Source organism: Dermacentor andersoni, chromosome 1 (genome assembly GCF_023375885.2).
Source record: "Dermacentor andersoni chromosome 1, qqDerAnde1_hic_scaffold, whole genome shotgun sequence".
Lineage (NCBI taxonomy): Eukaryota > Metazoa > Arthropoda > Arachnida > Ixodida > Ixodidae > Dermacentor > Dermacentor andersoni.
The window spans coordinates 172,410,532-172,423,317 of NC_092814.1; the positions used below are offsets into that span (position 1 = coordinate 172,410,532).

General features: G+C 43.8%; 1 protein-coding gene across 2 annotated transcripts in view; it reads right to left on the bottom strand.

Moving 5' to 3' along the window:
- The window catches only part of LOC126547442 (uncharacterized), an 86,399-nt gene that overhangs the window by 10,462 nt on the left and 63,151 nt on the right, over positions 1-12,786 (bottom strand). For both annotated transcript variants that reach the window (XM_050195446.3, XM_050195444.3), the window contains exons 16-17: positions 7,413-7,499; positions 3,775-3,882 (exon numbers count right to left, since the gene is read on the bottom strand). In XM_050195446.3, coding sequence (XP_050051403.2) covers positions 3,775-3,882; positions 7,413-7,499 — 195 coding nt within the window. The remainder of the gene's footprint in view (positions 1-3,774; positions 3,883-7,412; positions 7,500-12,786) is intronic.

Sequence of the window (12,786 nt, forward strand, 5' to 3'; positions counted from 1 at the left end):
ACACCAGACGGATTGCCCAAGGCTTACAGACGGTTTATATTATAATATAATCCATCTGCCTATATAAGCAGTTTATTCTCAGCGACTTCTTTCTGAGCCCTGAGCGAGGCAACCAGTGGAAGTCCTTTGTCTGCCGCTGCTGCTAAATGAGCTGCCCGAGCAGAGGCCCAGCGCCGTCACCGCCAGAATCCAGAAGTGTGCTACGCTGAACCAAGCATTGGTGCAGCAAGTCTAGCATATATCCATCTATTTCTCCGACCACAAAACTATCTTCATGACAATCAAGAACTGGGAGTGGAGTGTTTCTTGAAGAAGTGAAGAATAAAATGTTGTAACTGTACATACATGTCTTGCTCGAATTATTTGCCTCAGTATATAGAAAAGCCAAAACAGCTGAAGAGCTGTGCTCAAATTTCGCATTAGCAAGTAACGTAATCATCGGCAATTTTTTTTTGCACAATGAGCATTTACTGACCATTTTGGTACCTGTGAGGTCAATGTCTTATAGTGTGTGACGTTCGCGTCTCCCGGTCTCCCCTTTCCTGTGGAACTGGTGGACCCGCCCGCTCTTCTGCTGCGTGCGTGGGGCGCCGCTGACTGGTTTTGTTGTTGCTTGTCGTTGCCTCCGTGTGCATCCACAATATAAGTGTTTCTATTGGTTCCTTCGTGCGAAACGAAATCAATCGAGCAGAAGGTGGCTATGCTGAAAGCCGTCGAGTCCGGCATGAAGAAGAAAAAGTGGCCGAAGACTTCGGCATAGTGTTGAGAACGCTGCCGACATGGTGTAAAAGGCGACAGAAAGAAGCTGCGAACTCCCGCTTTCGAAGCTGTAGAGAAGGCGGTCTTCAAGTGGTTTTTGGACGCAAGAGCAAGCGGCGCTCCTGTGAGTGGGGCACTGTTGCAGCGCAAAGCGAGGGACTTCGCATGCACCATAGGGCATGACGATATTGTGGCGAGTGTCGGCTGGCTGCAGTGTTTCGAGGAGTGCCACGACATCATTGGCAGGGCTGTCAGCGGGGAAGCGCAGTCTGTTGACCGCAAAGCTGCAGTGGCGTGGGTGGAGACAGACGTTGGACAGCTGCTAGAAAAATACAGTGCCAAGGATTTGTTCAACGTGCATGAGACAGCCCTGTTCTACCAGATGCTGCCGCAAAAAACCTTGGCCCTCAAAGGTGAACGCTGCCAGGGCGGTAAGCAGAGCAAGGTCCGCGTAACCGTGTTGCTTTGGGCCAACATGGATGGGTCGTAAAAGGTGCCGGCCCTCGTAGTCGGCAAATGTGCGTCACCATGATGTTTCAAAGGCAAACGAAAGCTCCAAGTTAGTTATGTATCCAACCGTAAGACTAGGATGACGAGAGAAATTTTTGCACAATGGCTGCGGGAGTGGGACGAGCGGCTGGGCAAGCCGAATCGGAAGTTATGCCTCGTACTGGACAACTGCGCGGCCCACCACACTGCCACTGTGCTCAAAAACATCGAGCTATGCTTCTTGCCACGAAACTACACTGCAGTTGTGCCACTCCTCGACCAAGGAGTTATCATGAAGTTTAACTCGGGCTACCGCAAGCGTGTAATCATCCGGATTCTGCTCAATATGAGCATGAAGCGCGAGTCCACAATCGACTTGTACATGGCGCTCGAGATGCTACAGGCTGCTTGGATGGCTGTACCGGCAAGCACGATCGCCAATTGCTTCTGGCATGCCTCATTTGGCGTCAGCAGCGGGGGTTACAGCGAAAATCTCGGTGCTGCCGCCAATGAGGGTGCCACGGGCGACCAAGCCCTGGCGTCGTGGGACGCTCTCCTTGACGCCGGCATTGTGCCCGACTGCAACACCTTCTGCACGTACGTCAGTGCCAATGCTGACGCGGTGACAACAGAAGAGCTAACGGAGGCGGAAATTGTGCACGCGGTGACGCAGGTGCCTAATGACGACAGTGACGAATGTGTCCACGACAGCTCAGAGCCTAATATTGGCGAACCCGATGTACCGATGCCCGCACAAGCGCTGGATGCGGCAGACCTGTTGCACTGCTTCTTTGCCGCTCACAATGATGCCGAGGATGAACTCGAAATAGCGGCTGCAGCTGAAAAAAGCCATCATTCGCCTGAAGAAGACGCAGCAAAAATCTATCAGGAACTTTTTTCTGCGAAGTGAGCTGCCAGCTGGTGTGCTGTTGATCGATCAGTGATGAATCGTTTGGCGTGAATAGAGTAGCAATTCCTTATTGTCTTTTTTTCGCTTGTTTTTTTCCGTGAGACGGCCGTTTTCTTTTTCGCGTGGTGGGCTGCTGTGAGATTTGGTGGTGAGTACATCCTCTCTTGCTTGCTAATTGTGGATAGAAATGGATAGTGGTTATAACAAACTTATGGTTATAATGAAGTAATTATGACCCCCTTTCAACTTCGTTATGAAGAGGTTTTACTGTAAACGCAGGACACGATTTGAGACTCCCCGAGGGTATTCAAGTACTAGCCCGATGAAGTAGACACTCCTCATTGTAAATGTCACTAGTACTCAACCACTCACAATAAAAATGTTGCATTACATTATAAGACGTTGAAAATGCTACTTGTCTAATTCTATTCAATTCTTAGAAAAAAATAACTTTTAATATTACCCTTGACAATGACAGGGGTGGTTAAAAGGCTTTGTTTTTGCCCGACTCTGCGGTGCCCGTGCTTCGTTACCACGTAGTGCTGCACTGGTTTTGCTGGATCATGAAACTCACACAACAACAATACACAGCTGTTGCCTTATTGGACCCCCCCCCTTTCTTTTGCTGTTTACAGTAAACAGCTAATATGAATGAAAACACCAGCAATAATATGGAAAACATTTTTTTTTGCACACTCTTACAAATGAATCTTGTTTATTTATGCAAAGTTTACTATGTCTGGTATTATACTCAGTGAATGATTGTTTTTTTCTGTACAAAACTGATGCTACCCTACTGCCAAGCAGGTGAAGGACCATTGTCAGAAGGCCAGTAACATTCTTTTGCTTTGACCCGTGGGCAATTCTAGGTATTGTCCAAAAGAATGAATAAAAAATAAATTCGGACAGTGTGTTCAATTACAAGGAATTTCAAACCTTCTTGTGTTGCATAGCTTTTCTTGGCAAAAAAGCAAATAAAGCATTCTTTATAAGGTAATGTTGCTTTAGAAATCCTAATGCCTGGAGTAAAGTTGAGCACAGTAACTCTTAGAGATAAGGGTCGCGCACACATAGTTTTCAAGATGCCAGATGTTGACAAAAGTGGTGCAGCTCCTACGCCGACATCACAAGCAGGAAGCACAATGTGGCCAGCAGTTCTAGGGCATGAACTGAACGTACACAAACCAATCTTTAAAATAAGTTATGATCAAACTGTACAACTATCAGCTGTGCAGTCTGGTGCACATTGCCTAAATGCCCATAAATATGTACGTTACAAGCTTTGTTTATATCCACACGCCTAAAAATATATACAAAGTTGCTCTAAATGGCTAGCACATTCTTTGGATGAATGAAATAGATAACTTGCCTTTCTTTAATTACGGAATGTTTGACTTTGTGCCATTAGCAGGATACTGACTGCTTATGTAAGCATGCCTCACTCAATTGAATTCTAAGCACCCTCTGCATTTTAAAGCTGCATTTCTTTTAGGGGCGGGGGAGTGTGTGGTGGCTTAACTTCAAGTTAATATAATATGCACCTTAAAGCAAGCTGTTGAAACCTTCTTGTAATACTATAAAATTTCAGGAGGAGGAACAGTTAATCTCACACTTGCCTTGCTGCCTTCATCTTCAGGGTAGCGCCAGTAGGACAGTCTGTTCTCAGCTAGCACACACCACCGTCTGTGCCATGCACCAAATCCTCCCACTTCTTCAAACATGGACTAAAAAAAAAATTGGAACATGTTAGAACTAGTGAAGTTGTTACAACATTGCAACAACAGCAGACTCCACTTAAAAACAGAAAAAAAAAGTAGCAACAACTTGACTTGGGCGAGTTGGTTCATTTTGAAGGTATATTGAAGCAGCTTGATGGGATAAGTACAAGAAAACAACCACAACAGGTCCCATCATGCACCTTTAATACATCTTCAAGAAATAAGTGTGTTATTATGAAATAAGCTTGGGATAAATGGTACAGCAGTTCCATTGAAAAGTGTTGAGTATTTTAATTTTACTGCAGTGAAAAAGATGTTATTGAACTTTAAACATCACAGCTCCTTTTGAATAAAGTATGCAAGAATTCTGCACAGCTCTTGCATCGAGAATAGCACTGCCGACTTTCACCTACATGTCTTGCCGTCTGGCCTGAAACAGTAATGCGGACTGGGACAGTAATATATATGTCGTCCTCACTAGAATCATGATCTTTGCCACCAACCTTTGCGTTAATGTCTTCAATGGTTTGCTCTTGCCTAGTGACGTGTTGATGGTGAAAATACTGTTGCAACTTTGGATCCTTAATTTGCTTTCACTTGCCTGCAACTACCAAATAGACCAGAATTTTTTTCAACTATTTAGCGTCATCAATTAACATGGTTGTTAAACTGTTCCTGCTTCATATCTGGTATGACAGTTGATGAGGCAGACGGTAGTTTCGGTTTCTAAAGTGAAGTTTTAAATAAAGCATTCTGTTTACACGATGTCTGTTAGTGTTGTGCCTTTGGGTGGCAAACCAAAGTTTGTACCCTTGTTCCATTTATTAGTCAATTTGATTTTTTTAACTATTTTTCGTGGGGTCCACTGCACTGTCAATTACAATAACACAAGGTATATTGCAAGCTTACGATGGGTAACCATAAACAAAGCTTGCTCCACAATCAGGTGCAGTACTTATTTATACACCAAGCATAAAGCTTATGAGTCATTAGCATTAAAGGGGCTTTGAAACATCTTTTGAGCATAGTAAACAAATGTTGCCGATCTGTTAATGAGGCTCCTGTGAACATGTGAACCAAATATTATTGCATTGCATACAGCAGGAAGTTTACAATCTCGTGTCAGAAGCAGTGATAAATCGCTCGCTCTCGCTTCCAGTAATGTTGTCATGCAGAATCATCCCAAGCAGCTGGACCCACAACAGCTATTGGCTGATTTTATGATCATAAGAACATACTTAGTGATTGTTGTTCATTTGAGCTAAGTGAAAAATATATGTTTGCAATCTCAAAAAGACAGAAAAACCATTTTATCTTTGCACTACTGGTCTAAACACCACAATTGCACATTGCTGCATCAGCTGTGCATGGCCTCGGAGATGAAAAGCATAGCATAGATAATCTGGCCGTGATGGGGCGCTGCCATGAGCCGTCTCGTGTTCAACCTTTGGACGGGACCATTGGGGCATTGCTTCCTTGCGCCCTCTTGCTGTCTTTCCTCTGTAGCTTCCAGTGTGATAATAGAAATGAGAGGAGACAGAAAGCTTCTGATCGGTCCGAAAACTACGTCTAACTTCGATTTTGCTTAAACGATTCAAAAACATTTTGCGACAGGAGATCCGTGAGGAGACATAATTTAATAGCGAGTCATTCTATGATTAGTAAGAAAAGTGTTTTCAGGGCCCCTTTAACAGGCACTTCCAACATTTTTTGAACATGGTAATTAAAGCCACTGAATGGAATGCAAAGCTACCTTTCAAAATGCTGAAATGTACTTTGCAAAGGTTTCTAAATGTCTTGATATATACGTACCCTTAGTCTTACACCTCAAATCCTTTGCAATATGAATCTGACATTTCAATCTGCTAGTGTGTTTGTTGACCTGAGAATGTTACACTTTCTTAGTTTCACGCTAATTCATAGTTGGAGACTTTGCCCTGAACTAAAATTTCCATACTTTTTTTTTTATGCAGTGTAAGGGTGCTTGCGATTCCAAATATATATTCTGTACAGCATGATATGTTTTCTCACTGCTCACTAGAGTGGTGCTTTCATGATACTGTATTAACAACTGCACATCACAATGTTCTGACTTAGTGCTGCATTGACAGCTTGAGGTATTCAAGTCATCCTCATGGCTTTTTCCTTGACCCTCTACTTCTGAAAAATAATGACAATGGCGACTTTCTAACACTATAGTCGCCGATTGATAATTTGGACATTGGGGACTGCCAAAACGTCCAAATTATCTAATCCAATATACCAGATTCAGCCAAAAATCAGCGACTATTTTAGATATAGCCAGAAAAGGTGTGCCATATTCTTGGATCATCACTTTAGGAGATACCTTCAGTTTATAGCACAAGACACATCGGCGTCTAGCAGCGACAGCATTTTTGGCGCAGTGCCAGCACGCTATCTATAGCGTGACTAGAGCAAGACGCATCGGCGTATACAACCGCTATCATCCTTGGCACAGTGCCAAGCACACAAAATATTGTGAAAATGAAAGTCTCTTTCAAAAGTGATTGTCCAACAATACCACCCAAGTTTGTCAACGCGTGTTGCTGCAAGCACATATTCTTGTCCTTGGCCTAGACATTCCATGGCTGCAATTTTCTAGCAATGCCTTTTATGCTGTTCCTTTTCACGATTTTCACATTTAATCAGTGGACAGTGCTATGCTCTGCACGCGTTATCGACGAGATCAGCCAGCCACAACAGTGGATGGTAACTAAACATGGTTTTTGGGCGCTAGACGAGACGTACAAAAGGAAAGACACACACAAGGTACCAATGTGCGTGTGTGTCTAATTTTGTATGTCCCATCTAGCAACCGAAAACCACTTGTTTAGTAAACCCCACCAACATGCCCAAGAATAAGCTTTATTAAGTGGATGGTAAGAGTGGTGTAAAATCGAGCGGAAAGCATTGTTACAATATCGTAGCCCGTATCTCGACCATTGTCATGCTGTCACTACAGATAGATGAAAGTACAATGAATGCATGCACTGAATTCTCATTGGCGACTACAAGACCGACTAGGCCTCACTAGATTTAGTTTTGTGGAGCACCGGCGACATGGTCGGAGAAACCTCAAAATGAAAATATTTCCATCTTGCTCCACTCGGTGGCCATATTGACGCATGGTCGTGCAGTCAGAGTTCAAATTATCATACAATGCGCTGTACTGTGTCCGAAATTTCGGTCGTCCTAATACACTAAGTCTATGGGGCTAGTGGCAGTGCTGTAAGGCTGTCCAAACAATCAACCATGTCCGAATTACCAGGGTCTGAATAATCAATCGTTCACTGCAGTGTATATGCACCTGCTGCTGGGGAATTGTGACTTGAGCAAGCTGATACATGACTGATTAAAAAGCATCTCTCAAAATGAACATGAACCCTAAAGATGCACAACACGAAATCATTTTGTGTTCTGACATCTTTGCTGACTTGGTTCACTTCAATCCAATGTCTAATCAGACTTTCTTACCTACTGCTTCTTTAAGAACACCGAAAGCTTATGCAACTTACCAGGAATCCTCGAAGCTCGTGGTGATGTTCAGGTCTCAGCATCAACTGTACTAGCAGTGTCCCTTCAAGGGGCGAGTTTGGAGGAACCTAGCCCAAATAGGCAGAAATGCTTTTAGTTATTGTATCTCACTTTTACAAGTAGCAACAAGTACTTATATGTTATGTATTGTATTTTCCAGACAAAAAAGTCACGTTTTTTTCCACAAAATTTTCTACGGTGCAGTTTATATATTCATAAAACAATGCACGCTGGCACGACCAATATGAGCATTATTTTTCCCCAGGCATCCTACACCGCAGAGGCAATGCCAGCGATGTGTCTACAACATCTTGCAAAAGTTATTCAGTGGCTGATGATGCTGACCCAGTGATACTGCCCGCTGAAGTAGCTGAACTTTTTGACTGCGTCGACGGATGAGGCCTTCAATGGCTTCAAGTAAAGTGCAATAAAGCTTGATCTTTTGTCCCTAAAAGGAGTCTTGATCAGTTTCTTTTTTTTTTCAGCTTTTGGTGGCTCACAAAAATTTTTACGGAAATTCAGCGGCACAAAATGACTAAGCACAGCATTTTTATGGTGAACGTAGAAGGGTGCATAATCACGCTTCATCATGCTGACTGCCTTAGAATACTGTATTTTTCTGCGTATAACTCGCACCCCCCCCCCCCCCCCAAATCACAACAGTCTGGAAAGAAAAATATATAATCGTGCACATGATCTGTAGAAATAACTGCATACAACAATGTTCAAATCTTTGCAAAAACAGTCTCCATTCGTGGATGCATGACTTTTCCACGTCGTATCTTCAGCCAGCAGCTCTGTTCCCCCATTCTTCAGCGATGCTGACAAGGCTGGGTTGTCACGGTCAAATCAGTCATGTGATATGTGACGTGAATCAGATTACTTTGCAGCTAGCATTCACACGACAGCAGATGACAGCGCGAATGGAGCAGCCCTCATATGGGCAACGGTGATGGAGCAAACAAGACCAAGCCAAAAATCTCAATGGGGTTCAGCTCACCGCCGTATCGCGAAGTGCTTCGCATGGACGAAAAGAGCGCCGTGGGAACAGGTGACGCACGAGTTTGCTGGCACCACGTGAGCTATTCGCTAATTACTAAGCGCAAAATGGCGACCCATAAAGAGGAGGAGAATGGTCAACCATTAAAGAGGTGAGAAGGGAGCTTCAACCCACAGAGGTGAGGAGAGGGTGGGGTTCCCTAGGAGATAACAGAACTTTGAATGGCAGAGAACCTTGCCTTGAGTTGTGGCTTCATGGAGAAATTCACATATAACCCTCATCCCGATTTTATATCTAACTTTTTTGAAATTTGGGAATGGTTATACGCGCAAAAATACGGTAGACGCGTCTTATAATTAGATGCTACTTACGTACAGTCGACTTCTGTTAATTAAATGCTGGCGGAACCAAGAAAACTGATCCAATTATTTGGTGGGTCCAATTAAACAAGATGCAGAAAAAGAACATCAACACACCGCTCATTCTAGCACGTCCCCAAATCAAATGCACACGCACTTTCAATGTGTCCAAAGCAGATTACTAATGCAAAAATGACATTAAAGCTCCTAAACAAAGTAGAACTCTTAAGCGCACCTGATTTTTGTAGCAAGTAAAATGGGCAAGGGTGTAATATGTTACACAACGGTGGCCAGTTTTAGAGCCAGCTTCATCACAATACACTGTGATATGTGGCAATGCACCTGAATGCCCCTGAGGCAGTTTTGGTATCATGTGCAGGCAATTAACTGTACAGGCAATTTTCGGCCCAATTTTCTTTAAAGAAAGGTTAGTGTTAGAGTTCGGTAAATACCATAATCAGACATTGTAAGCTAAGGTTCACGCTTGAAAATTTCGCTAGGGCAGGTCGAAAATAGGCGTTGTCGACGGGAGATGGTGTGTGTTCCACACATTCACTGTCCCCTAAGCTCTGCTGAGAAAGATGCTGCCATAAAGGGGTTGCTATTGCAGTCACCTAGGGGTCATGCAAAAGCACGTGCAAGTTCGAATTATCCAGTGAAGGCCAATTTTAGGATTGAGACAACAAAAGCTTGGGCCAATAGAAATGCATCGGAACTGGCCGGGACCTTTGGCTATAATCAAATTAACAAATGTTTACTATACGAACTTTTTTTTTTATATATATATATTGCAAAACGTGGGGGATGCGACTTATATTTATAGTCCAGAAAGTATGGAATGTATACAGTGGTCTACTGTTAAAGGGCAACTCCAGCAATTTAGGTCAACGGATCTGAATGAAATTTACTGAGTGCTCCTGCATACTTACCATAATTTCTTTAAAACATCATGCTTGAGAGTTGTGCAGATCTTTTACAAATGAATTTTGTTCATTCCCATGTACCACTTGCTTTGCCTGCTCCTCAGCTACTGGCCACATTGCGTTACGACGTAAAAGGTGATATATGCAGAGCATGCTGGGAATGAATGGCAGACGACAAGGCTGAGGAGTGAGCTAGAGATAATGAGCTAGTGTTTAGTGTGACAAGTTGCTGTCATGAAAAGTTACGTTCTGTGTGGAAGGGCAGGAGATGGTAGGCAAGTGGTGTTGCATTGTAGGCTGTACGTACATCAGCCCTTGCCATCTGCACACACAGTTTGAGCCGATGCCGATCACGTTCAGCTGAGGTTAAGCCTATCACAGTGGCCAAGTTCGTGCGTCTACTGCTGAGGGAACCGAGTGACTGACCTGAATCTAATTAAGCCAACAGAATGAAGAAAACTGCTTCTGTAGTTCAGTTTTGACTATACAGATTGAAATAAACCATTCCTCATTTTGTACAGTATACATGCAAAAAGCTAGAAGTTAAGATGCGGGTGTGCTATCAACATCGGTACATTACCATTCTCAAAGGCAGCCAGTCGCACACGCTAGCCCTTTCCTAAATTAAATCTGACTATGTACACGGCTGTATTTTTACATATTGTTATGATGACTCATTACTTAGCTTCCGAGGTAAACTGTTTGCCTCATATCTCAAATGGGCAGCAAGCGGAAGCCCTTTCAATACAGCAACGTGAACAACCGCATTGTTCAGATACCAACAGCGTCAGTATTAGCATTGGAATTTCCACGAGAAAACTACACATTCTCTAAATCAGTGGTTCTCAATGGGGGTTCGTGAAAGCCATAGCTGCATTTTTTTAAAATTTCCCGGACGAGATTAATGCAAGCCTTGAGGCATTCTGGTTGGCGACTGCAGAAATGTTTCCCCTTTTACATGAGATGGCTGTAAAGCTTTTGTTGCAGTTTCCTGTGACATATGCATGTGAGCATGCTTTTTCCAGGCTTGCATACTTGAACAGCAAGTGCAGAAACAGGTGGAATGTGGCTGCAGATATGCAACTCTGCTGAAACGTGACTGCACCACGTATTGACAAGCTGTCCAGATTGAACTGATGTGGCACATTTGTTTGAACCTTCTTTGCCAGGTAGCAATAAATGACACCTGTTTCACACCGCATGTTGTGTTAATCTAAACCATCTCCTCCCCACTGCAAGGGGTCCTCCATCATTTCCATCGGTCCAGGAGGGGTCCCCGACACATCCATGGCTGAGAACCACTGCTCTAAACGAATTATCATACGGGCTAAATCCTAATCTATGCCTACATTATGCAACACATTAATTGTGTGCATGAAGAGAATATGAATAATGATAACATAACACATAACACGCCCACATAACGCTTCCGTACCACGGTCCCCCGCTCGCTGTTTTCAAAAGTGCATGGTCACTCATACCAGCGCAACTCAGAGTGCTGCAACGGTGCTTATATGCACAAATTCGGTGTGTTTTGATATGTTCTGACATTAGCTGATGTCACCAATGAGCAGCTAGCATCATATCTCAAACAGACGATGTACCTGTCCATGTAAACAAATGAATCAGTCGGTGCTAGGGACTGTCAGCAGCATTCTTGCGAAATACAAATGCGGAAAGTCGTGCTCTACATACTATTATAGTGAGAATGTGAAGCGCCTCCTTGAGAAGGGGTAAAACACCTAAAATAGAAAGCAGCGCATATAAAATCAGTGGTTAGGGCTACCCTTGGTCTTCAAGTCGCAGTGCGATATGTTGCACATGGGTGCTGGCTCTTGTGGTGGCGGGTCAAATGCGAACGGCGATTTGTGGCTATTGAATTCGTCAGAATCATAGCTGTCACTGTTTGGCAGATCCGACAAGCTGGTGAAGCTGACATTGTCACCCGAAGGTCTGGCACAGTCACGAATCAGCCGAGCGCCTGCTCTTCGCTGGTTTCGTTCACCCTGAAGGCAAGACCGGCACGCCTTGCGCGCCTTCCCCGCTGATGTATCTCTTGTGACGTCACACGAAGAGGTTCGCTCGGCTGCTTGGTTAAGTTTCGGTTTCATTCTTGCACTTTTTTGCTTATTTAAAATTATTTTCGAACTTGCGGAACAATTTTACTATCAGACATGTGACAGGGGGTCTCGGGAACCTAAATATTACATTATCTTGAGATGGTCAAAAACGCGACGGAGTTTCCCTTTAAATAAAACACTGGAATGCTGTTCGGTGCCACCCGCCTGTGGCTGCAACGAGTTTTGCGCAGGCACAGTGAGCACTGTGGGCGGTGCTTTTTTTTCCTCTGCTACCGTCTGCTGCCGTGCTTCAGGTCGTCGTGAAGCAAGCCATTCACACATTCTTAAAGTTGGCCGCACACTGCATGGTCATGCTCTGATAGCCAGCCGTTTCAAAGGTGAAAGAGAACTAGACGAGGCAAAATACAAAATATTATCTCGCAGATATTTTTTCCGTTTCAACTTAACACACAAACATCAGAATTTTTTTTACGGATGTCTTTTTGTGGCACAGCCATATTAGAGAATATTCTTTTCAGGCAGTGCCCATCTCACGTGTACTAATGCATAATACATATGTAATTATATAAGTAATTAATATTATTTATATAATTTCATGAAGTAGGCAATTCTTTATGAAAAGAGAAGGCAAACAAAAGACAGCAGTGTCATTGCTGTTGATGTGTAGGGCGACATTTATCTGATTATAGATCAATCCAGTCACTTTTCTTCTAACTGGAAGTAAAGTGGCTGCTTTCAAATAATGTACAATGTGAGCTGCTTGCTTAACGGCAATCCGAAGCGTGGCAGCAGATGGTAGCAGATGACAAAAGAGCATCGCCCACAGCGCTCACTGCTCCCACGCAAAGCTCGTTGCAGCTGCCGGCCAGTGGTGGCGCCGAGCAGACACCATGCACTCCGCTGTTCCCTTTAACAGTGGACTACTGAGTGTGTACAGGGTGTTTAAGCTAACTTGTGCAGGCCTTGAAAAATGAAGCCATACTGTGCCGACA